This window comes from Corvus brachyrhynchos, unplaced genomic scaffold, assembly GCF_000691975.1.
Source record: "Corvus brachyrhynchos isolate BGI_N302 unplaced genomic scaffold, ASM69197v1 scaffold9, whole genome shotgun sequence".
Taxonomy (NCBI): Eukaryota; Metazoa; Chordata; class Aves; order Passeriformes; family Corvidae; genus Corvus; species Corvus brachyrhynchos.
This window is the reverse complement of record NW_008240037.1, coordinates 2298269-2324243: the sequence shown is the minus strand read 5'-3', so window position 1 is coordinate 2324243 and position 25975 is coordinate 2298269. Positions and strand designations below refer to the sequence as shown.

The 25975-nt window shown below is 35.6% G+C and overlaps 1 protein-coding gene across 1 annotated transcript in view; it reads left to right on the top strand.

Annotated features, from left to right (window-relative positions):
• Positions 1-25255, top strand: part of TMTC2 (transmembrane and tetratricopeptide repeat containing 2) — a 134499-nt gene extending 109244 nt beyond the window's left edge. Inside the window, exons 10-11 of the mRNA XM_017743932.1 lie at positions 1531-1594; positions 22351-25255. Coding sequence (XP_017599421.1) covers positions 1531-1594; positions 22351-22530 — 244 coding nt within the window. The 3' untranslated portion in view covers positions 22531-25255. The remainder of the gene's footprint in view (positions 1-1530; positions 1595-22350) is intronic.
• Positions 25256-25975: the final 720 nt, after the last annotated feature.

Here is a 25975-nt window from a genome sequence, read left to right as displayed (position 1 = left end):
ATTCAGAAGCAGGTTGAATGAATATTTTTAGACATTCAATCATTTCTAACCACTGCAACCACTGAGTCAATGATACATGTGCAAAGTAATTTAAAACAGTTAGCAGGTATAAACCAGGTTCTATTTAGCAAATTGTTAGTCATGAAGTGGTTTCAGCTTGCACAGGAATTATGTGAGAAACTTCAAAGGGATTATCTTTTCTCCCTTTCTCCCCCCAAGACCAATAGCTGTCAAAATGTGGTGATTGGGATTAATTGCCTATCGTGTATTATGTGGCTAATGTTTAAAATCTGGGTGGATAGAAACAAAATTAGAACACAATTTGATAACAGAGCATGTAAAGGCTCATGTAATGAACAAGGTAAAATCTCCAGATACAAGGGCTCAGTTGATTGATACTTTTTGAACTAGTAACTGTTCACAAAAGCAGAAAAAAAAGGAAAAAAGAAATCAAACAGCCAACCCTACACAGTCTTATCCTTGTTCTCTAATGTTTCCATTTTGTGTCACAGGAATGCATCTGTAATCACATAACAAACACAAATATGCTGAAGATCTCTTGTCCTAACTGTCCTATGAAAGGATTTAACTCTTCATAGGAAAATAGCAAATAACTTTAGCAGAAGATAGGTAGCCCACCTGAGAGTCCTACTTGGCTATTCTTACAGATTTACCACCTTTCTCTTGACATGTATGTGATCAACTGATATTCACTGGACCAGTAGCCAAAATGAACAGTTAGGGGAAATTAAGAAGGTGGACACAAAAGGAGAAGAGAGGAATTTGAGAGAAGAGATAAAAAGGGCCTGTTGAGACAAAAACATGTTTTGATTTCTTTGGCAACATACTGTATTTTTGTTTGAAGACATTAAACTAGAAACTCAGGAGAAGAAATAAAAACTCAACTACTAGGACCATGTAGATGCTGACAATAGTAGTAAGGAGAAGAAAAAGTGTTAAGATGATGTTGCTTCAGGTACCCAGAAACTCATCTTACTCTCTTGGGATATGAGATCTATGTTTAAATCCCTTCTCAGAATGATGTGAGTGAATGTTGAAATCAGAACTCCTTTCTGAATGAATTCCCTCAATCACAGAAACCTAGTTTTCAGAAATCTTTATGTTCCCTACTTTTTTTCTTTTTTTTTTACTGGAATTATAGTGGTTTTAGGAAGGCACAGAGTGAGAAACTACATTATTGTATTGTACATATCGTACAGTTTCAGAATTTAAAGTATGTCTGATTACAAAAAATGAGCCATGTTTTCTTCTGTGTTCAGCCTTCGGTGTTTCTTTCCATTATGTACTAATATCATTTCAGAACTAAAAAGAAAATGGAGTTGTATTAATGGACATTCTGAACTATAAGAAAACTTCTAGGTTTACATATTTTGTGCATTTGTTAGGGTAATATCTTTAAACAGCAGGGAGTAGTTGCAGTGTTTAGTTTTTAGCTATGCTTCTGTAGGTATGGTTTCATTTTAAGAGGAAAATGAGGTGTAACCGTGTTGTTCTTTTCCATCCTGATAGACAAGCCAGTCTTAATGAAGAGGCTGAGAAGTACTATGAAATGGCAGCAGGATTAAGACCTAATGTAAGTACCTTCTTAATGATATCTGTTACTTAAGTTGATGAACGTGCTACGTACTGAACCCTTTGTGTCTTGCTGGAGCATTTGATCTCTCAGCCTGTGTTATATATGTTCTTTTAATGGTTAATTATTGGGTAGTCAGATGAAGCTGTTCATTTGTCAAACCAACCACTGCACTTTCAAATTGCCTCAGTGAAGTGATCTAGCCATAAGTCTTACTTTGGTAACATACTTGGAAAAGACTTCTAGATTTAGATTTATTTATCTATGTTTAAATGTGTTAAGTTTGGAAAGCTTTTCCAATTCCATCTCTTTTCACTAGTAAAAGAGAATGAAAGGCTATCCTGTGAGCTATTGTTAAAGGCATTTTTAATAATACATTTATGCATTTTCATCTGTCATGAACTTCTGGCAGATGTTGTTCAGCAAACTTAAAGATACTTATCTCTGATGTAGTTGTATATTGGCAAAGAAATACTTATTCATTGAGCAGATATATGTAGGAGTAAGTGACAGATGCTTTTTAAAAAGGGAAGCTTATGTTCAATTTTCATTGCATCAGGAATTAAAGAAATAAAATATTTTTTACTTCCCATTTTTTCCTTAATATTATATTTCTTTTCAATTACTGTCACATTTTGGGGAAAAATCATGAATATAAATGGGGCAGAATTTATTTTAAATACATAACATTTTGTCTATGCAATAAATCAAATCTAGGAAAATTTCTGTCACAGAATTCTGTAGTGCCAAATTTGAGGATACAAGTCAGCAAATGCAGTAAACAAAAAGGAAAAATCCAAATTAAAAAAAAAAAAAGGCTTAAAAGAGTTTTCAGAGCTAAGAATCAAAAGCAGCACCAGCTAAGACTCAAAACAAGCTAACAAAATATAATCAAAAAAACCCATAATGACGTATTCATATGAAATTACAGACTTTCACAGTCTCTTAAAAACTCTCAAAAAACTACTTATTTCATTGCTTCATAGTTTGTGAAATAACAATAAAGACTTTGTGATTCACAATGCTTTTAGATGCAAGGCTTTTTTGCCTCATTTTTTTTTCTGAGAGGATGCCTTAATGTTGAAAGGATTCTCTCAGCTGTCTGCAAATTGGTACAATTCTTCTTTTCTGTGGTTCATTGTATGCTCAAAATGCTTCTCAGAAACTCAGAAATAAGTTTATTGTGTATAACCCTATAAAAATATCGTTATATGTGTGAGATTTCTCAGAGAGCTTTGGAGTGACTGACAGCAAGCTCATAGCAATGGATAATTCTCATTATTGATGACAAGCTTTACATATTATGACCAAAGTATCCTTTTTGAAGGATAAGATTATCAAAATAACTTGTTGTAGAAATTTTCTTCTAACTTTGATTTTTGTAAGTAAAAATCCAATAGGTACTGGTGTTCAGCTTTCTTCAAAAGATAATTTCACTTTTATATTCAAGATGATAGTTTAATTTTGTAGCTCAGCATGGTGTGCCTATGGTTTTTAAGACTATTTTATTAGTTAAGAGTGGGAAACTTCTATCCATTTTCACAGCCATTATCAACTGTCTGATGACTTTATAGGGGTATTTCTCGAAAACGTAAACAAAACCAGAAGTAGTCAAACATATCTTTCTTATTGTTATTAACTCTCAAATTTACCGTAATAGTTTCAGATTGGGAGGAAAAGAACTCGAGGGTGGCTTACTTGGTAGTAAGCAGTTTAATGCATGCATGGTAAGGCAGAAGCTCCCAATCTTTCCAAAGGAGCATGGAATGCGAATTAGTGAAGAACTGTGTACTTCATGGCTCCATCTGTACCAATAAATTAAATGTGCCCAGAACTATTCTCTAGTGCTGACTGAACCAGCTGCTTAGAGTGTGTCCAGGTATTGTCCTAGAGACTGCAGTGATCCAGTCCAGAGTTGTGTAGGAACCATCCTCACAGCCTGAAAATGCCCACAGTTGATTTTGTTGTTTTGTATATGCCCTATGTATCCTCTCACTGCCTTATGAGTATGAAGGATCAGCAAAATTATGTGAGTCTAACTGATATCCTTAGGCAGAATAAGTGCTTGAAGGATTTTTGTTTTATTTTTTGTATCCATCTTTAATGGTCTAGAAACATTTCTTGACAGAAAATTCAAAATACTAGATGTATTCATGTGATGTAATATACAGATTCCTACCATTCCATGTATGTATACACATATCTATATGTATATTTGCGTGCACCTGTTTAGCTGCTAAGAGGTCTGTCCCCAGATTGCCTCTCAGTGAGAATACTGTGACAGCATTGAAGTCTCATTCTGTGCAGTGGATCAGCCTTGTTACTAGCATAATTGGGTGCTGAAAGTTTCTGTTTAACAAGAATCTTCCTTCTTCTGGTGCTTTAAACAGTACTGTTCGACGTGAGTGAATTAGGGAGCAGCATCCCAAGTAAACTGGCTCTCTGCTTTTTTTCAGTATGACTTTTTACCTTTGGTTCCCCAGTCACTTGGCCAGATCCCAAGTTGAAGATCCATTTCATTGTTATCAAGTTCCTTCTTTCACTGTTCCAAGACAATTAAATTATCAGTTATTCTTTAGAATTAGACCAATGCCTAGCTCCTGAAAGATTTTCAGCTAGCACAGCCTGAAACAAAACTCGGATTTCCACTCTCTTGCATCCATGTCTTTACTGATATAACATATTGTATATCTCTAATATTGCTACTATAAGATACAGTCCTTAAGAGCAATAAGATATTTTAGTAATACTGTAAACTCAATCTTTTACTGATTGTTAGTGAATTTTTTATGCTCATTTAGCTATCATGACACAGTTTTGTTCTCAGCATTCTCTGTTTTCCTTTTGCATCCCTTTCTTTGGTTTCTCAACCATTCCTGTTGCTTTTGTATTGAAGCAGTACTGTATGCACGGTTCCTCATCTGCTGCCTAATGTATAAGCCCTTTGGATCCAGAAACTGCTCTGCTGAGCTTTTCTACATCCATGTCCAGTTTAAATGGCCATCTGAGTTACTACTTTCAGAGATACTTGATTGGCTATTTTAGTGCTTTTTCCAGACAACAGTCTCCACTCTTGCATTTGTCTCCTAGACAAGCCCTTTTATTTCAGTGTCTCAGAATGGGAGAACAAGAGAGAGCAACCAATACGCCTTCATGTCTGAGTCACATTCTCATTCAACTAATCCATTTTTACAAAGGTTGTGACTAAGACAGCTAAAAACATTGCCAGAAACACAGTACTTGGTTACAGAAAATGTAACTTCTCTGAAACTTGCAGCCTATTGTTTTTAAGAAAGCAAACATTAAAAGATTTTATTTTTGCAATATTGGGGGTGATTCATTCATCACTGAACTAATTCTGAGAGGTCTGAGAATACAATTTACTTTTTTGTGACAAGCCTTATTACAATGAATAAAGTATTTCCAAGAAAACTATACTCAGTAAAGGAACGACTGAATCCAGCAAAGGTGCATTAAAATGTATATCCACATCTGGAATGCCATCTTTGCTTTTGGATACACATTCTGTCTGCAGATGGTAAAAGAATTAAGAAACTTTGGTACAATAGCTGCACCAGCTGAAAAGGAGCTTGGGTGCAAATTAAAAACAACTCTGGCTGTATTGTTGTTGGAGATACAGACCTAGGTGTTCTCTTAATAATGTTGACAATTGGCCTTATTTGCACTAGGTTGGTTTTATCCTCCATGAAAGTAATTTCCAGACAAATTTCAGAATAGCAGTATTTTCTGTAGAACATACTGCTGCTTTTAAGATGGGAACAATTTGTCTTTACTGAAGAAGCAAGCATTCTCAAGGTTATGTCTATTTTAGGTTTTGGAGAGTCAACTTCCCCTGGACAGCCAAGGGGTAGAGAGGAATCCAGGAAGCAGTTCAGAAAACAAGCCTACTTTTATTTGCAATTAATTATTTCTTACAGGACTGTCTTTTCTTCCTTCAACTCTTTAGGTAACTTACAGAGATTAGCCTCCCTAGCCCCTTCATCTTTATGAATGCTTTGCAGAAAATACGTTACTGCATTGTGTGTTGTACCATGATCAAATCAAAACAAAATCATTATAGAGCCTTCTCAGTGAGAAACACATATGTGTTTGCTTTAGCAATGTTGGCTTGAGTGTACATTAATCACATTAGTCTAATTTTAACAAATTCAGTTGCATGAAGAAATGAAATGTAAGTTTCATTTATGCAGTAATTATTCTGAGTGTGAGCATTGCTGAAGAAAAGCTGTATTCAGAGATGACTTCTGGGTGCCCTACATATTGTAATCCGCACAAACCAGGAAATTGTTTTAACAAATCGTTAGGCACTCTAAAATGTGAGCTTTAGGCTTGCTTTGTTGTGGAAAAATCAGTCATCCGGGAACTCTCTTTAAATTGTCATTCTTTACAAGAATGTGAGATACCGACTTAAGCTTCGGCCTTTGTTCAGCTTTTAAGATATCACTTGTGAAATAGAGCTGCGTTTCTAATTTTTTAAGTTTGAGCCTGAAGCAGCCAGTCTTTAAAAAGCCGCTCTAGAACCCCCACATATGGCCAATGGCTTTTGAGAAGAAAGGGCACTTTGAAGTGTGACCTCAAGAGTATTAAATGAAAGCGAGCTCACCAGAGCCTTAAGACTTTGAGCCACCACCTTGAGCTGATTGGCTTAGGGGCATTCCTCAAGGAGGTGCCGTGACCTGCAAGTCACTACCATCCCAACCACATATTAGTGCTGCTTGCAATCTGGAGCTCATGACAGCTTTAAGCCCCATGTCATCAGCACATTGTCAGATACAGCTGTTTCCACTCTACCACTTCAAAAGGGCTTGATTAAATGTCTTACTGTAACAACATACATAAAGACACACACACAGAGTGAGGGGGAAAGGAGAAATGTACCTATAAGCAAAATAAATACAATTTCCACTAGATGGTTTAATCATGATGTGGGGGACTAAACCATTTTTTGAATTGAAGGGCTTATGTAATCAGTTAACACAATATCATATTAAAAAGCAGTTTCTACAAGTGCTTCTTTTATTTTTTTTTTCCCAATTCTGGAGTGCAGATTTCATGCCAAGGGCTCCAGGCTTGCAATAAGCTCTACCTCAGGCTGTCTAACTGGTGAAAGAAGAATGCTGGTGATTTCTACATAATTGACTGTAATTTCATAGGCACCTTAGAGATAACAGGCTTTCACTGCCTTCTTAGGGAAAGTGTTCATAATGCATGGGGTTTATTCATGGCAGGACTGCTAAAAAGAAATACTTCCAATAGTACATACATCTTCAAAAAAATGAATGTAACATTTTTGTCTTGAAACATCTGTAATCAAGATTTATTATATAATTTTTCCTTCAATGTTTCTGTGTCAAATTTTCCTATTTGGTTTTCTCATGAAAATTCAGTAATTGCCTCTTGTAGCTTTACCAGGTTTGGAGTAATTGTGAGGAAAAAAAACTTTAATGCATTTTGCCAGCTTTGTTAAGGACATGTCCTTTTACTGCCAGGGAGAATTTCTGTACTTCTGCTATGTTAAATCTGCTGCTGATGGGAGTAATGAATGGGTTAACAGCAATTCTTGCATTGTCTGCAGCTGATCCCCAGCTGACCAAAGAACTGGCTACCTTGGATCCAATGTCATTGTCACCCTGCTCCAGAGATATAGCAGATTCCTCACCAGTAATGTATCTGTTGCTCCTGCAGCTCTTTTGAGCAGGTCTACCTAGTGCCTGTTACCCAAATGCAATTGAAGTGCCTTGCCATCCATACTCCTGATTTCTGGAGCATAGTACAGATAAAGCTGACATTATTTCCTTAGAGAAACAGTATATATATTGTTTTAACACTATGTATTATTGCCAGTAAAGCATCACAATTTCCAGCTGCAAATCCTTGTTTTAAAGTGTTGTTTTGCCTGTTTACTTCTTTATTCAAAATAATGAACACATGGTAGTATTTTATCTTTATCTACTGGTGCTGTGGCATGACCACAAAGCTGTATTTTTAAGTAGTTAGCATCCAGCAGATTGATCTGTTCAGTTGTTTGCCTATACTGAAAGTTGAAAAGTGGGCCTTGTGGAACAGAAGGAGCTTCTGTTGACTGCCCGTGTGCTCTCCGAGACGCTCCCAGCTTCTCCTGCCCTGTGTCAGGGCTGCACATCTTCCTACTACTAGCACCAGCTGCTGCTAAGCCTTGCATTGGTTAAGGCTTCCTCAGTGTGTGCCAAACTTTCTGCCTCAATAAGATGAATAGCTGTGGATTCCTTCCAGCCCAGCAATGCTCTTGGCCTCCTGAAAATGCCTCCTTTCTTTGCTTCTGTTGAAGGTGTGAGGAAAAAGAAAACTTCCTAGGATCCAGTTCTTCCTCTCTTCCTGCTGTTTTTTTTTTGCTGAAGACTGAACCAATCGTTATAGGGAATGCAGGACTTTTAGGGACTAAAACAAGTACTGTGGCATCCTAATAAAAAGAATAGGCATGACTGATGCGAACTGTATTTCCAGATGACATGTTTTTGATAGTTTGACTTCAGAGAGATACAGGGGTGGGATGCTTAGGCATGGATCAGCTCCACTGGGAGAGGACATAGTGGAACACCCTTATCGAAAAGAGGGCATCACTCTCTGATCTTAAAAGGTTAAGAGAGCCCTTTCTTGGTTACTGTAAATTGGTTAGATTGTCCCTGTTGAAACACAAAAAAATGACTCTGAGATTTGATATCAGAATAGCTGTGACATTTTTCAGTCTGCATAGCGCAAGGGTGACCTAGCCTAAAGGTTGTGCAGAATGGAAAAATTCAAGAAAATTAATATTAAATGAAGGCAAGCTTCCTTTCATTTTAGGTAGAGAGACTTCTACCGTCAGTGTTTGCACAGAAATAGCAATACTTCCCCATGTAAGGAGTTATCCATGCACAAAGTCTCTCTGCTCCTCCTGAGCTTTTTAAAATATAATTAGTCCCTAACTCAATTTTCTTTTGTTGTTGTTTTGCTTCACCCCTTTCAGGTCCTTCTTGTCTGAAGCTTAGTCCAAGGCAGATCTATTATTTACATCCCACTATTTGGGGAAAACAGCATTTATTCTTTTGAACAAAACAATTTCTTTCTATATTTGCAATTATATTTGTTCACGGCCCTTTGAAATATTTTTAAGACACATTTGGGGTTTTTTTGGTGCACCATTGTCAGCTTCAAGACAGGCTTCTGTACAGGCTGTTGCTCTGAATCCTAAAGTATTCCTACTTCAGCAGATATTGGTGTCTCCCACCTTAAAAAAAATACAGCAGAAAAACCAGAAAACCTCATTTTCATCCCTGTGATCTCCATCAGGGGCCAAAGAAAGAATACAGGCTATTGGAATGGGGATATTTACCTGTAATATTGAAGTACAATATCAGGATGAGTTATGTAATTTGAAAACCGATTTACTCAGCTGTGGAAAACACTAAATTTCCTTTGGGAAATACATGAAAATATTTATTGCCTTACTCCAGAAAATCCTACATGTGTTTTCTCCTGCATTGTAGCAGCTCTGTAAAAGCAAGCATCTAATGTGCTTTTGGGCAATTATGGAATACTTAAATCTAGTTCTCAATATTGTGATCCATCTTTGTATAAGATGCGGAGGAGCAAGCTGGAAATCATGTCATTACAGTTCTGATCTTCAACTTCATGAGAGATAGGTTATGGGGAGTTGATTTGTACTCTCCTGATTACACAAGCAGTTAAACATGCAAATGTCTGGGATCAATTGGCTTGCTCAGTGTAATTTGTGAGCTTTGAAATTGAATTAAAATGCCTTTAAGTTGCTGTTTATTTCCCATCTAGAATAATTTGTTGTACATTGATATTCTAATCAATATGGAACTATTTTGTCTGTGCAAGTTCTAAATGACTGAAATGAAAATACATTTGAAATTCTTCTGCTTATACAGATACTGCATTGCAGTAGCACCATTGACTTGTTTAGAGTTGCTTCTGTTTCTCCTGCATATGAGAGATAAATTGGACTCTGTAGATTCTGATTTCAAGTGAAATTATGCAAGCATCTTATGAGCTCTCCTTAGCTTAAAGTTTTCCAAGCAGTACACTGCATAAAAACACTTGGTAAAAGTAAGCCAGAAACTCATTGTCATGGTAATTCAGAGTGTTTTTCATTTCATTTTTAGCTATGAAAATGTTTACAAATTTCCCATAAATATTAGTCCTTCTACAGCTAATTATTGACATAATGGTTTTTCCAAGCCATTCATGAACAGTGAAATGTATAGACATGCTTTTACTTAAGGGGAAAACAAATGGTGGAAATAGGCACCTATAGACTAACTCCTCTTTTCTAATTTATTTAACCCTTAGAACTTCATTAAATAATCAATTACTCTTACCAAGAGCTGCTGAAACAGTAATTTTGTGCTAAACGTGTAATTTGGGAGAAAGTAACTCTCTGATAATTCATGCTATTCACTTAGCACATAGGTCATACCAGGTTTTCAGTATGTCTGATGGCAATCCCTTGTGCTGCTTGGAGATGCTAATAAAGTCTTTTCTTCACAAAAGAAACAAAAGTACCCCAGGGTATTTTGGTTTATGCACCCATTTTCCATTGTTGGCTCTGTTGCCCACAGGGTCCAAATGTTATGTGACTAAATCTCTAAAAAGAAGAAGACAATGTTTTCACAAAAATCATACATATTATTATTGGTTTAGTATGTTTCTCAAGAAGTTAATCAGGGAAGTATTAATGTATAGATTCTGTTTTCTCTCCAGCCACCTACCCTTGTTCTTCCAATACCATTGGTTGATGTAATTCTCCATGGAAAGCTCATAAGTTCTCCAAAGTGAAGGCATTCTCATAGCAAATAATACTTGAGCTATTTAATTGTCAAGATCTTGATACAGAAATTTTGTAGGACTGCATCTCAGTTAACTTGAATGAAATCTCACTTTTTTATATATATATTTTTTCATTATGTGAATCTGAAGTCTTTATCTCATGTATAGATATGTTCAGTCCAGCATCAAAATTGCTTGAGGAAAAAAAAGCTGTGAAGTCAGCTGGGCCTGTCTCTTGGAGTGCAGATTTGTTTAATCTAGCGTTTTAGTGTTTTTCATCCACATCTTAGTAGACAGAGATTTTTTTTTTCCTGTGCTTACTCTTCAAGAATGAAAAAAAACCTGCAAAATGATTGTGTTTGTACTCAACTGTGATGTTCATTTATTGAATAATTCAAAAAGGTTTTTGGAACTAATTAATAAGAAACTGAATAGTCTAGATTTGTACTACTGAATTAAATAAAATGAATCATTATGCTTTGAGATGATGAGAGGTAGTAGTTTGTAAAGATGCAGTCTCTCTGCTGATATTGTGGAATCAAAGATGACGCATCATGGATAGATTTATGCACTAGATTGTGATTTACAGTAAGTCTGATTGTAATATGGCAGGGATACTGTGCTGCCTGCATCACTTCCTGGAGAGAGCAAGATTGCCTTTGCCTGGTAAATGTAGCCCTTGGTGTCAATCAGAAATAAAGTGCCATGAAATAGAGAACTCACACCAGTAGATTAGCATTTCGAAGATTAAACCATCTGTTTGAACTCAATTAAAAAAGAATCCAGCAAGATTATTCCTAATAGAGTGTTCTAGTGCTGATTCTAGAAACAATACAATGCATTTATCGTGCAATTAGAACTCATAAGAAAGTGGGTTTAATGCCCATTAAATAAACCCAGCAACTGTACATTCTCATTAGGATGTTTTGCAATAAATAGCTTCCTAATTTTCTTGCTGATCTGTAGTTCTGATGTATTTCTCATTCTAGGGATGATTTTTAGTTGTGTATTGACATATCCTATTAGATTTTTTTTTTGCTGCAACTGGTGTTCTCCCCTACCCTCCCACACCTTTGGGTTTAATGTAATTTTGTGTATAGAGGAGAAATGCCCTGTAGTGAGGCTGGCTTTGGTGTGAGATCTGCCTGAGGAGAACTGTACGTTTGCAGACTGCTAGGAAGGGAATGGGTGGCAGGTGTCTGTATGAAGTAATTTGCTTGAAATTTATTTTTAAGAGTAACTTCAGTATGAGTTTGAATGTATTTGTGCCTCGTAAAGTTAGTCTAGAGATCAGATGCCTGCAAATAAGAGATGCAGTGGGGGGGGGATGGATGGCTGCTTGTTTCCCCCAAAGAACAGTCCCTTTTTGAGACTGTCTGAACCCCACTGTTTATTGGTTGTGATTGATGCTTCATTTTGCATTCACATGATTCTGTTTACCACGGTTAGTTTTACTGGAGAGCAAATGTGCATTCCAGTGTACCTACCCTATTGAAATGTAATCCGTACAATGAACAGCTTTATTACTAAGATGAGGGAGTTTTACTAATTCTTCAGGTGTTCCAGTAGGGATTGTCTTCCTTAACAATAAATAACTTTAATCTGACATTAGGGTTTGTAACAGTGCCAGTTGCCTCAACATCTGGTTGCCTCAAGCTCATTGCAAACAATTACAGCATGAAAGAAAGTATAAACTTTTTGCAATAAAACAGCAACAGTAAATAAAATCCACAATAAAACCTCTAGATTGAATTCCTTAGGAAGATTTGCTGTATGTCTCTTAGATTCTGTGAGGGTGAAAGATTAATATCTTTATGGTGGAGTTACTTGGTGGAGTTTTATTGCAACGCAGTAGTTCTACTTCATTTTTTCACTCTGACTGCATTTAAATACGTAAAATTATCAGACATATTTTCTGTAATTTTTGAAAGATCAATACATGATCCTTTATTAATTCTTTTTGGAAAATTCTGTTCAGGTAGCTGCATTGATAAGAGTTTTTTGCTGATTAGTTCACAAATTTAATGTTTTACCCATAATAAAGGAAGAAAATTCTCTCTGAACAGAGATCATGGAAATTGCACAGGAAGCAAACTTCTTGGTTTGGGTGGAAAAATGGTCTTGAACAGAGAGTTCACTGGTAGAACTCAAAGTTAAGTTTCTGTGGGATCCTGTGATGTTCATATAGAATGAGTAATATGTGTAGTGAAAATTGAGGCAAAATAACCTGAGCCATCAACTACAGAATTACACAGCAGTTCTACTGGCTCTGGATTATACTTTGCTCCAGCCATAGAGGACTTTTTCTGATCCAGTTTGGAGCAAGCATCTGTTTTCACTGAATAATTTCTAACACTGAAGTCCAGAGGCAGGAACTGAACTTTGATTTCTTGGTGCTAGTCCTAAAAATATTAATTGTCCTCTTGTGCCTTCAGAAATAATTAATTAAACTCTTTTAAAAAAGGAAAATATTATTCAAATTGTTGCTTCATGTGTCCATTTCTTAAAACCTTATTTGACAAATACAGAAAACTTGTTTGATAAACAGCATTTGTCAGCATATGCTGCATCAAGTGCAGTCTTTCAGAGTAGAATGTGTAGATCTACCACTGAACATATCTTGCTATTATTGATATTAATTACTGTAAACACATGTCACTATTCAGGTGTGGTAAATAAGCCTACCCTAGCTGCAAGTAATTTCATTTTTTCAGAACTCACAACCTTGTAAAAGCCTAGTGAGCAATTAGTGCCCAGTCATCTTACTATTAGCGATCAAAGGACTAAAACTGCAGCCCTGAAATCTTTAAGCTATAAGAATAAAAATGAAATCTGTGCACTTACTGTGGAAGTTAATAATTTTAATATGTACTGTGCATTTAATTGCTAAATACGGTATAGGGAACACCTGCAAGTTACTGGCTGCCAAAAAGTAAGGCATGATTTTTTATGAATTACACAGAACACTGTAATTCAGCATTTTGCAAAGGACCTCTAGTATTTGCCTCTCTTCTCAGCTGCCCTTATAATTCTGTGGGTAAAATTCAAATTCAAGACAAGTGTGGGCATAACATTATTGCATTAGGTAAGAAGCATGGTAGTGATAGGAGCCAGATGAAAAGGACAAAAGGGAAGAAAAAAAGATTGACATGCAAATACTATAGGGCTTCCATGTTGGAATTTGAGAAAAGAAAATATTTATGAGCAAGACTTCTTCAAGTGTTTTCAGTTGTACCTACTCTGTAATAAAATTGTAGTTCTTTAATTAATATGTCATCTCAAGTTTTTTTAATTTATTTACAAAGTTATGTAGTTATTTTTTATTTTCAAAATTGCCTTGATAACATTTCCATGCGCTACTGTTACATTTTCAACCAGTCTGAAAATACCTTCAGATACTATTCATAAACCATGTTAATATGGAAATTGTATCACTTCATGTGATAGACATCCATTGTCCTTCCCTGCCAGGGAGATTATTATTAATAGAGGAATAATGATTGGTTCTGTTGTCTAGGGAAAGCTAGCCAACAGAAAGCATTTCAATGGAGGAGTGGGATAATGGCTGAAATTCAACCCAAAACAACATGTGATGCCTCAAAATCTTCTAGGTTTTTCTTTTTGTAATGCTCTAAGAGCACACTTTGTCTGTGGGCTGTCTTAGTAATAACTGTGCATGATGGAAGCCTTAAAAAATTAACAAAATTGTCATTCTTTGTGCTCAGAGCAAGTGTGTCAAGTTGCATAATGGTTTACACAATGTGCCTGAAAGCAATGCCTTGTAACTACAAATACCTGAATAGTTTGGGAAAACATACAGTCATACCAATATTAATCTAGTTCTCAAGCATTTAATTCGGCCGACTACTGTTGTGAGACAAAGGTGCAAAGGCTTGTTGGAAATTTAATGTTTGACTGAACATTTGAGTTGAAATACTGGAAATCTCATGATATTGAGATTCCCCTAACTAGAACATAGTGAAATTTTCAAGACTAGAAATCAACACTACTTCTTTCTGAAACTGCAGTTGTTGTCTGTTCTACTCAGAAATAGAAACTCTAATGCAATATGCCTGTTACCAGCATCTTGGAAGAGCTATACAACCTTCTCTGTGTACTGATGTATTTGATAAGTATCTGGGCAAAAATAAGTGGATGATGCATTCATTCTCAGCAGATACTTTTATTTTCTAATGACATTTTATTTATTTGAGAAAAATGAACATGTTTTAATGCTAGTATTGTGAGTATAATTGTGATTAAAAACTCCGATGATCTGTACATTAGTTTTCTCTGAAGATTAGCCAGTTTTGATTGTGTTAATGTGGACAGCTATTCTAATCAGCCCTGCATGTGAGCTTCTGGGTGAAGTAGTTCGGGTTTTTTTAACATTTTACACTTCTTTTAAGTTAAAAGTGTGCTTTATCTTTAGGCAGCAACACGAAGCCATTTGCTTTTCTGATTTCCAAGGTTTAGAAAGAAAATGCAAAATACATTTACTCACATTTATTTTCATTTTAATAAATTTACTTTGTCTTAATAGGACAAAATTCTGTTACCGAAAAATTTTGAGCAATTTTTATTTGTCATTATCATAGTACAGATGACATTTCTGTTCACCAAGTTTCCCATTTGCTTGAAACTTAGTTAGTATGCAGCATATTTGTGTTGGATAAGGTAAATAAGTTCTTAAATGTTTTATAACATAATCATAGCTATATATTAAAATCATCACATTGCAGACATTAGAGCACAGTTGGATTTCTATAAACAAAAATTAAATAATTTGATGTTTTTTTTGTTTTAAATGGGATCCTAAAGTGTGAGGAAAAATGAATAAGATTATCCTGTTCTATACTGATGACAACATTTGAGCTGGGAAGCAAAGAAGCTTAATTAGAAACACTTTGAGGTCTGGAAAGTGTTGCTTTTTTTTTTTTAATACAACCATAATATGAAATGCTCATAACGTATGTTCCTCTTTAGCTTTTATTATGGTAATGCAAGTATGTTATCTAAAAATGTCCATCACAGTTTCCATATAAACTGAGTGATTACTGGGAGACTTTTCAACCATAAACCAAAGCAATTGTTGCATGACCATTTGGAAAAAATGTCTAGATACACAGAAATTATGAGTACATTAAGTACATATGAGAAATTAGGTACATTTTTGTAGGATGTTTTCAGCTGTTGTTATCATCCTCTCTGTTGTTATCAGCCTTTAACATGCTTTTGTTAACTTGCTGATACATAAACTGGCATACCCTGAACTTGCATAAAGGCCAGTGGTAGATAGTTTTCCAGCATCAAGATGTAACTTATATCCATATATGCTTGTTTAGTTTTGGATAATTATGTTTATAGTATGCTGAGCAGTCTCTGAGGGTTGAGATGAACAAGATGTTAAGGAAAAAGTCCCCACTGACTGGAGAACATTGGTAGTAAAATGTCCCCTATTGATGTGATAATTTGAGAAACAAAGTAGACTGCTTGCTGCTTCCTTCCTATGCTAAGTCTAGAACTTTTCCCTGAGTCACAGCTGTGGGTGTCCTTAATGGTGCTGATGTCTCAATCTACAAGCAAACTGAGTAATTTCATGGTATACTTGTGGATGAAGACTCCCACATCTGTCATCCATAAATAGGAAAAAAATGGTGAGAAACCCTTCCTTCTGGCTTTAAATGCACATATCATGTAGTTTGCAGTTTGAGATGGGAGAGTCTCCAGTGTTTCAAAATACACAAGGTTAGATGCTTACAATTTTATCCTCCTTTCACCAGGCAGGTTAAAGTGGCACCTGCTTTAGGTGTCTAGATGAGAGTATTAAAATATAAAAGAATAAAGAAAATTTTAAAAGGTACGCATAAACTAACGTTTTTGTAGTATCATCAGGTGTTAAGGTGGATAGGTATTAATTCATTCTGTTCTTCTGCTTTACTAGCTTGCTATATTATCCTAACCTGAGACTATATATAAATAGTATTCAACAGAAACTATTTTATTCCTATTTACTTTTTAAAATATTTTTATTTTTTCATTCATTTATTTATTTATTATTTCTTTGGAGGCCCGGTTTTTTTGCAGGATGTTCACCTTCCCTGGAAGTCAATAATTTGTTAGTTTGGTGAACAGTAAATGAGGTCTCTTCCTGTTTAATGACATATTAGTAAATAATAGGTAAGGTTATTCTCTATTCGGTGTTAACAACATAGTACTCTTAAAGATGATGACTGAATCCAAGGATCCACTCCCCTCTAGAGCCTTGGCTTATTGTTATTTAGCTTTATAAAGCTATTTATGTTAGTCATTCTTAAGGTAATTAGAGAGGGACACAGGTTCCCTTTGCAGCAGAGATGTTTAGGTCCTTTTCTGACTAATACAACAGTGGAAACTGTGCTCTGTGTTCAAATTAGTCCTGGCAGGGCAAATGTTTTCCTGTCCATTTCCCCTCTTAACTGTTTAAACTGAAAACTGTTTTTGACACAAAAGCATACTTACTAAAATTGTTCGTAAGCAGATTTGCAATTTAAGTGATGTACTTAGCTACTTAGCTATTGTAGAGGAACAGTTGCAGAGCATTTTTCCATTTCAAGAGCTTGCAAAGATGCTGATTTTTTTGTTTATTTTTTTCCAGCAGAACTGAATGTTTTGCTGTCTGGGATGATGACACAGGAAATCCCTTTCAACTTTGAATTTTAGCTTTTTTATTCTGTCTGATCTATCGTACTTTGACATACATCCTGTCATCTTGATCCAGAATGTTTTTTGCACCAAATTATCAGTACCTAGACAACTGATTTTTGTTGTCTTAGCCAGCTTACTGGAGATCAGTGTCTTAGTTGTGGTTCGTGTGCTGTTTGGGACAAAATACCAGACACAGCATATGCAAACTGCAGTTCTTTAGAAGCCTTATAGTGTAGAGAACCAGGCAGAAACATGAGTCTCTCTCCATAACTGCCACTTGGTTTATCTGGGAACACCAGATCACTCCTATAGAAAGGTCTGCTTCCATGTGCCACTGATGAATTTACAGTGTTGTCAATGTATTACATTGGAGAGTAAGATCCAGTTGGCAGCAATCATCTTGCTGCATGTCCCTCCCCTGCTTCTCCTTCTACCTGCTCTGCCCACACCATGCCTTAAAGTAGCATGTTTCCACCTTGAGTAACTCCAAGGTCGTGGTTTTTCTCCAAAGTTGTGGTATCTGTCAAAAGCAAGTGCCACACCTGAAATGATTCTGTTGTCTACAGTTATTTTTAGTGATAAAAAAAAAGAGCTATAGACATTTTGATTGTTTTGGAAAATACTGTGCTGTAGCAATAATATCTGTAATAACAGTTCAAGAGAAAATTCTTGCAATCACTGTAGGAGGATAAAAAAGGGCATGACAGCATATTACCCAGTGGCCACTGATCAGATGCAGCAGTCCCCTGTGCTTTTCTCTCATGCCTAGTGTGCCATTCTGCAACTAATACGCTGTTTGACTACTCAGTCAATGTACCACCTAAGTGTCTTTGGTTATCAAAGAGAAGTATCTGAATTCTTCACCCCTTTTGAACTAGAAGTACTGGCATGAAATATTCATTTGTGATTGATATTTTGTGTCCTTCTGGAAGTATGGACTTAATTCAAAAGGAACCCGTAAAAGAATAAGTGTCCTTAATTGGACTTTATTAAAACAATACACAGCCTCTGTGTTTCTGGTAGGTTGGCCATGCTTACAACAGTATTCATTCTACAGTCCTGGAGTTGTTTTGAAACATCTACAATATCACACACAGCAGTAATTCCTTAAGAGCAAGATGGATTTTGGCAGCATCTTTTCAGTGTCTTTTTAAAATGGGTAATTGAGAAGTATCTTGCACTTGTGATTCTACTGGAGTAAAAATTTCCTTACAAGTTCCCCAGCATCAACAAAATGCACTGTCATCTCAGAATCTACTGCTCTGACCTCTGTGGTGTTGAGCAGAGAAGGTCATCTGTAAGCAGAGCTTTGAGGAAAACAATTTCAGATTTCCTTGCTTGTGTTTGGACTGTTGTTTGTTCATACTTGTCTGCCATGGTATATTTGTGCCTAGGCTAAGTGTTTTTGTATTTGTTTGTCTCTCCATAACTTCTGAGGCCATGCAGGAGTAAAATTGTCTTATGTTTGGGGCTGTACTTCTGCTATGGCACTTTCTGTGTGTGGAGCCAGAGATGACAAACAAGGAGGCAGTTCATCGTCCATGTCATTAAGATTGATTATGTTTATGGGTCCAATACTGCATGTGGTTACATTAGTGTAATCCTGAAATACTACTCAGAATGATTTTGAATTGTTTGAAGATTCTATAGTTCTCTAATTTTAGAGAGAACTGTATGATAATATTTTTGCATGGCCCAGTGCTCTCCTTTTTTTGGTACTCTAGGGAAAATTTGGAAAAACTGTCATCAATGTAAACCAAAAACACCTCAGGCAACTAAATGCTTCCCTTGTGTTATTTCATTATTCATTAACTACTCTGTTATTCTTCTCCCCTCCTCCCCATGAGCACCTTCCCCCACCACCCCCAAAAAACCACTAAGGAAACAAGCACACCACGATAAAATGCTAATAAAGGGAGTAATTCCAAATAGACCATAAAAGACAGCATTTATAACCTCAATAGAAATGCCAGTCAGCTATTTTTGATGTAAAGCATCTGTCTCCAGAAGGAAATGAAGGCAGGCCTGTTTCTCCTTTCAAGTCTCTGAAGTAGTAGGTGGTGTCATTTGTTATACAGTGCTACAAGTCCCATGTTATTGCAGTGGTAGCTGCTGACTGCCTTTGTTAACGTACTGAAAAGTTTTATCAGCTGTCTTTAATAAAAGACAACCAATGAAGAAAAACTATAGCAAATGTCTCTTGCTCTCTTATCCTCTGACCATCCTTTATTGGTGTCAGAGAGCAATGGCACCGATGTAGAATCTTGTGGACACACAAAATTCTTGTGACTGTTACAATAAACCATACATATTGGGGTGACTGATACCCTAGAAAGTTAGGGAGCAGTCTTTCCAAAATCCTGTGCACTTCTTTATTTAAAATGTAAAGGAGTTGGAATGAACTTTCAGTACTACCTGAAATGATTTATCAGTTCACATTTTCCATGGATACATTTGTGTAGAGCATTAATAGAATTTGTTAGGCCTCCAGGAAATCAGGAATGATGTGTAGAAGTTGGAAAATTTCATTTAAAAAGCATGCAATTTGTTCTTTTTATTTGTTTTTGTTGCTTGCTCTTGTGAAGTGATATATCAAATTGAAGACATGATGGTAGAAGAATTTCTTAGCTAGGCATATAGTCTTACATATATGAAGTTCTTGATTAGTCCCATACATGCACCATATTTTCAGGAAGGCATGGAGGAAATGGAGAGGAATTCTGGAAGCCATATGATACAACTGAGTTATTTCCTGCACAGTAGGTTTTGTGAATGCTGTAGAATTAGCTTGGAGCACATTTAAACATGTGTCTTATTTATATGAGTTTTTCCAGGTTTAAGATTTTTTTAGTCCTTATCCATTGTAACCTTTGTCTTTGTGCAAACATGTGCACATAGTTATAATTCAAGTGAGAAGACAGCTGTGTGTCAATGACTTGAAGAAAGCTCTTTCATTCATGAACTCTCATTAAACAAAGAAATAGCATGAGTAGAGGAAATGGACATTCCTACTCATGATTTGAGAAAATTCTATCAAACAATCTGAAGTCTAAAAATAAACTAGATATGGGGATATTTAGACAGTCATCCATATACATGGGAGCTGATTTCCAAGCATTCTTCATTTTAATAGCATCAATAGCACCCAGAACATCTGTAAGTAAGGAGTATATTATTTCATTATAAAATAGCATGCAAGACTGGCACTTCAAAGGTGGAGCTATGAAAATATGGCTACCAATATGATTTACCTGTAGCATAGATTACATTTTAGGGGCCTAATTTCCCTTCTTTTGGAGAGTATTTAACTGATAAAACTATATAAAACCCAGCTGGGGTTTTTTGTTTGTTTTATTCTCAGTAGAATGAAGTAACTGACTTACAGAAGGTGGAAAAAATCTGTCAGGGTAAAGCAAGAAAAAAATAAAACTAAAAATTACATCTTCAGATTGCCCTGCATTAGCATTGTGATGTTTACAATAAGGAGAGCTGAACTAATTTTGTTTTGCTTAATTTTGAAACTCTGGAAACCGTTTGCTCTGAAAATTTGATGCATTGCAGTTTTTTATGAGTTTTTGTGATGCATATATTCGTAGGTTAAAAGAAGCAAGAAGAAAGTTGAAAAAGCATGAAATATTTGTAAGATATAAAACATTAGAATTATCTGAACAACATTTTCACCACAAAATTTAGGTGTTGGACGTAGGAATTATGGCAATTTTGTTGAAGCTTGATTAAAAAGGGTAAGAATAATGAGTTTAACTTTGTAGTGGAGAGGTTTGGAACAAAGGTAAGTCTTCCTCATCATAATGATTTCCTCTTGCCACAACAGTCTGGGAGACCAACTGTAGAGCATATTTTATTGCCTTCTACCTCACATATTTTCATAGAATCATTGAATGGTTTGGGTTGGAAGGAACCTTGAAGATCATCCAATCCCAACCTTCCTGCCATGAGCAGGGACACCTAGACCAGATTGCTCAGAGCCCCCTTCAACCTGGACTTGAACACTTCCAAGGATGGGATATCCACAGCTTCACTGGCAACCTGTTCCAGTGTCTAACCATTTTCCTGAAGTTATTGTCACTAAAGGGCTTCTAAAGCGTACCAGCACCCTGTCACAGTACTCTCAAGCTGATATGCCATGTGGCTTCACATTTTGAATATGGTGTTTTGAGCAGAACACTGATGAGTGGTGACTTGAAACACTTATCTTCTGAGGCAAAACTATTTGATGTCAAAAGTGAATTTTCCTGAAGCTCATTGAAACTTTGACTGACCTGAGGGGGAGAACTTTGTGTGGTGTTGTGTGGTATATTTTTTCCCCTTTTTCTTTAAAATGCAAGGTACTAGTTTGATAAATGCCTTTACTGTGCTCTCACTAGGATGTGAATACCTTTGGTACTTGCCAAAAGGTAGGTTAGACTGTTCTCTTCATCTTCATAAATGTGCTTTTCTACCCTTGTAATATTTGTTAGCTCCAGTGACCAGGCATGTTATTATCATGAAGAACCTATTATTTCATAATGGAATAACCTAGAGATAAAAAAAATAAAAACAAGCTAAGCATTTTGTCTTAGCTAAACACAAAAAAATTGTTAGTAACATAAGCCTTTAAATTGATTTGTTATGAAATTTTAACATCTTTGTTATTAAATAGCATGTGTTTCCACCATAATTAATTTTATTCAATCATTCATTAAGAAATAATTGCCACAGCCTGAATCTATATGGATATCCTAGAACCCCTGAACATTCTTATATTCTGAGAAAAAATTATATTTTTTACCAGTCACAATTAAAACAAAGAGAAGAAAGGGATAAGTTCCAATGTGTTAACTATTCCCAGTGATTATAAACTCTTTATTGGCAATGAGTTTGATTAAAATTAAATTCCTGTTGCTAATTCACTCTTGGATTACTTTAATTTTCTCTTGGAACCTGTGTTATGCCAACATTACCACATTTAAAGCTTACTGAGTTCTGTGTTTTCTCATTAAAGAGAGAAGTCATATGTCTGTAGACACAAGAACTTGACCTGTTTAAAGCACAAAGTACACAGCAGCTGTTCAGAAACTTTTTCTTGTTATCTGTATTTGCTTAAATTACTAAATTGCTTCCATGAAAAGTCAGCAAACATAAGGGAATAACTTAGGTGGAAGAAGATTGTCTGAAAAGAAAAATTGAAAATATTTGTAATATTCCTCCTTACTTTTATTTTTTTTTATTTGTACCAGTATCCTGCTGCCCTAATGAATCTGGGAGCCATTCTCCATCTGAATGGTAAACTGAAAGAGGCTGAAGAAAACTACCTCCTTGCTCTTCAACTTAAACCTGATGATGTGATCACCCAGTCCAATCTTCGCAAATTGTGGAATATCATGGAGAAACAAGGTTTGAAAACATCCAAAACATGATGATGAAAACTCTGAACTTCTTTTCCTTAAAGTGATTAAACCCACAAACTAGAACTTCCACACAGTTGTCAGGTCAGAGAACTTGTTGGACTTGACTGCAAGGATCAGAGGTCCTAACTGCTGCTAGGAGAAGCTGTTCTGCTAGATAAATAGAAAAAGGGAGACTTTGAGGTATTCATGAAGAACTTGTTACGCAACAAAAATATTTGGAACAGTGGCACATGAGAGAAGTTGTTTTGGTGTATTTGATAAATAATTACAAATCCCATATTGCTTACTTTTGGGTGGGTACTTGAAATAGTATACTGTCACAGAAATACAAAGGGAAAATTGCACAGTATATACTAAGCCATATGGGAGTTAAAATGGTAATAGTAGGTTAAAGTATTTTGCTGATACTGTAACTCATTAAAATGTGTACTAAATCCAATGTGTTTGCAGTTTGTCTTAATGCTGCTGTATCTCACTCTTGAACCACTTGCTAATCAATTTCACAGCTTATATGGCCAATCTTTTTTCAAACCTGTCACATGATTAGATGACAGCATTCAAAATTGTTTACTGAGAATATGCCTGTTACTTCAGCTTGTTAACTTACAGTGCAGTTTTCTTGAGATGTACAGTCAAATTTCTGTGAGGTAGACAGAATGACCAAGGAACTGTCTGTATTCTACATCAGAAGTAGTATGTAGCCTGGTAAAAAAAAGACCAGAGGTGTGATTTAGTAATACAAGCAAGAGTGATGTTTGCCCGGATACTAAATCAGTGTGATCAGACTGTCATCTTAGAAAAAAATAATTGGTATTATAAAATAACGTGTTTGACTCTCTTTACTTTGCTGTCAGATAAGTCTAACTTTAAATTGGACTCTGCATATGATATTTTTGCAACAACTAATTAAAATGAGATTTGAAGATATTAGTGCTTGGATATGCTAAAATGAGACTTCATGAGCAACTCAGAGAAAAGGGAATGTTATACATTGATGAGGCTAGCAAATAACTGAAGGGACTCGATTCAATCATGCTTAAAATAGTGTAGATTAAGAGGAATCCATAATGGTGGTTGCCAGTTACTTTTCACATTGTTGGTGTTTTAAACAAATCTATTCAGATTCTAACCAAATGTTAGCATTATGTTTGTATTCTGACACATGCTAGCCACAGAGCTGTCAAATATCTAAATACGCCTTTGGTGAGGCTCAATTTATTTCTGTTTCAGAATGATTTAGCCTCATTACTGTTTTGGTCTTCAGATTTTAAATGTAAAAATAATTTATTTTGAATTGAAGTGTATGAAGCTTTAGTAATTTTTTTTCCAGGACATTTGTTAACTGCTTTCTTTCTTTGGAATAAGTAGTATTGCTTGTAAGACAATTTGCTATTTCATTTAATGGCCCTTTGGTATCTGCTTCAGTATTCCTTTCATAATGATAGATAAAATGTTAAAGTGGTAGAGCACCTTGAACTGAAGCTTCTTCAGGATCTTCTCTTAAAAACTCTTTATTACTGAGAAAGGGTTTGGGGTTTTTAGTTTATGTATTCCTTTTTAACTGTTGAGCACCATTCCAACAAAAATGTAGAGAAGAACACTTTGCTGTATTTATTTATTTATTACTTGACTGCAGCAATGTTACCTGCCATTAACACAACAGTCTCTAAGGGTTGCTAATTCTTTTATTTGGTTTTACTTGCATTTGTTTTGTGGTTGGTGTACGTACTGAATGGGAAAGAGAACACTTGAGTTATACTCTACCTTCTTGGTCATTCTCCCCTTACACTTGGATTTTACATCTGTATTGAAATAGATTGGGGAATAGCTGTTTCAAAGTCAGTATAGTAGAAAAACTGTAGTAATGTGTGTTTTCTTTTCTTTCCTCTTGCTCACTAAAATACCATAAGTTGCTAAGTTTACAACTGGCCCACCAGAAGGGCCAGAGGGGCAAGATTGTCTGGTTTTGTGGAGTGTGTCAAGTCTTTCTCAAATAATGTTCTTGCTGGAAAAGCAAAATTGAAGGATCAAAAGTTGAATTTCTACTTTATCGTTGAAAGCAATGTTAGAATACAATGGTAGCTTGAACTTATTCTCCTGCTTTACTGACTTTCTGGGAAAAGATATAGAAATAGATAGTAACTGTAACTGAGCTTGGTATAGAACTGTGGTATCCTGCAGCTTTATTTGCTCAACAGCCATCAAACTTCGATGGCTTCTTGGTCTTAACCATTCACCAGTTTATTTGTCTCCTTCAACTTGTACTTATTCTTGTTTGGTAATTTTTATTCATTGCACAAAAGGGGGAAGAGGGGAGCACTCCTGTGATACGGTGTCATGCTTGCATTGATTACTGGTTTTGTTTATTTCTTAAAAAAAAAAAACAACGAAAGAAAAAGAAAAAAGGACTACCATAAATTTACCAAGAATGTCCCTGAATACATTTTTTTACTATAGGTCTGAGCTTGATAACTTTCTTCTTTTGGGATAAATTTAAAACATGTTTAAAATATGTCTCTCTGCTCAGGGATTTATGGTGGATTACTGCAGACAGTGCTAAAAACAAATAAAAGAGCACAAGACAAGTTTACTAAATTAAAATTTTATTTTTTGAAAAACTGTTATTTGTATAAATTATCAGATTTGTAGGCTTTCCTTTTTGTAGAAATAATTGTTTATGTGCCAGATAAAAGAATTTCAATTTTGTTTTCAATAATAAAGCATTGATAACTAATTCACTGTGTATTCCTTTGTATTACTGTAACAACACTTGGGTTTTTTTAATTGTTCTAATGTAATGAGTATTCTTCATTATTTTTTGCATGGGAGAAATGTATAGCATAAGTAAAACACAACCTGTCACATTTGGCTTTTTTCTATACCCTATTGCAGTTAGACTTCAGTGGATATTTTCAAAAAGGTTCCCTGCAAGCCTTTTTTAATATTTATACTCACAAAATCGGGCCAAAGGGATGATAATGATCGTATTTGATTATTGTATCTAAACTTTATAGGAATAAAAGCTGATGAATATATTTATAAAATACTTTTATATTTACATACAAACACGATGTCAGTAAAAATGTTGCTAAAATGTAATTGGGTGCAAAAGCTGGAGAGCAGATTTTGCTTACATATGAAGTCTTTTTCATGTATGGTCACCTTTTCCTCGTGCTGCTGTGTCATGTGATGAGTTTCAAATCTTCTGGCTTCCTGCACAGAGATATTATGAAACAACATGGTTCTTTGGCCTTTTGGCTTCCTCTTAATCTTCTATGGACAGAGCATTCTTAGCTCAGTGCTGTATTAATATTCTTATACCCTCCTAGTTCTGTTCATTCAGGTCCCATGCATTGATAGGTTTGCTCTACAGTTGAAAAACATGCAAGGGCATGAGCAGAGCTGTAGAGAGGCTTTGGGTCACTGAATTGAAAATTCACCTGTCATGCCTTAT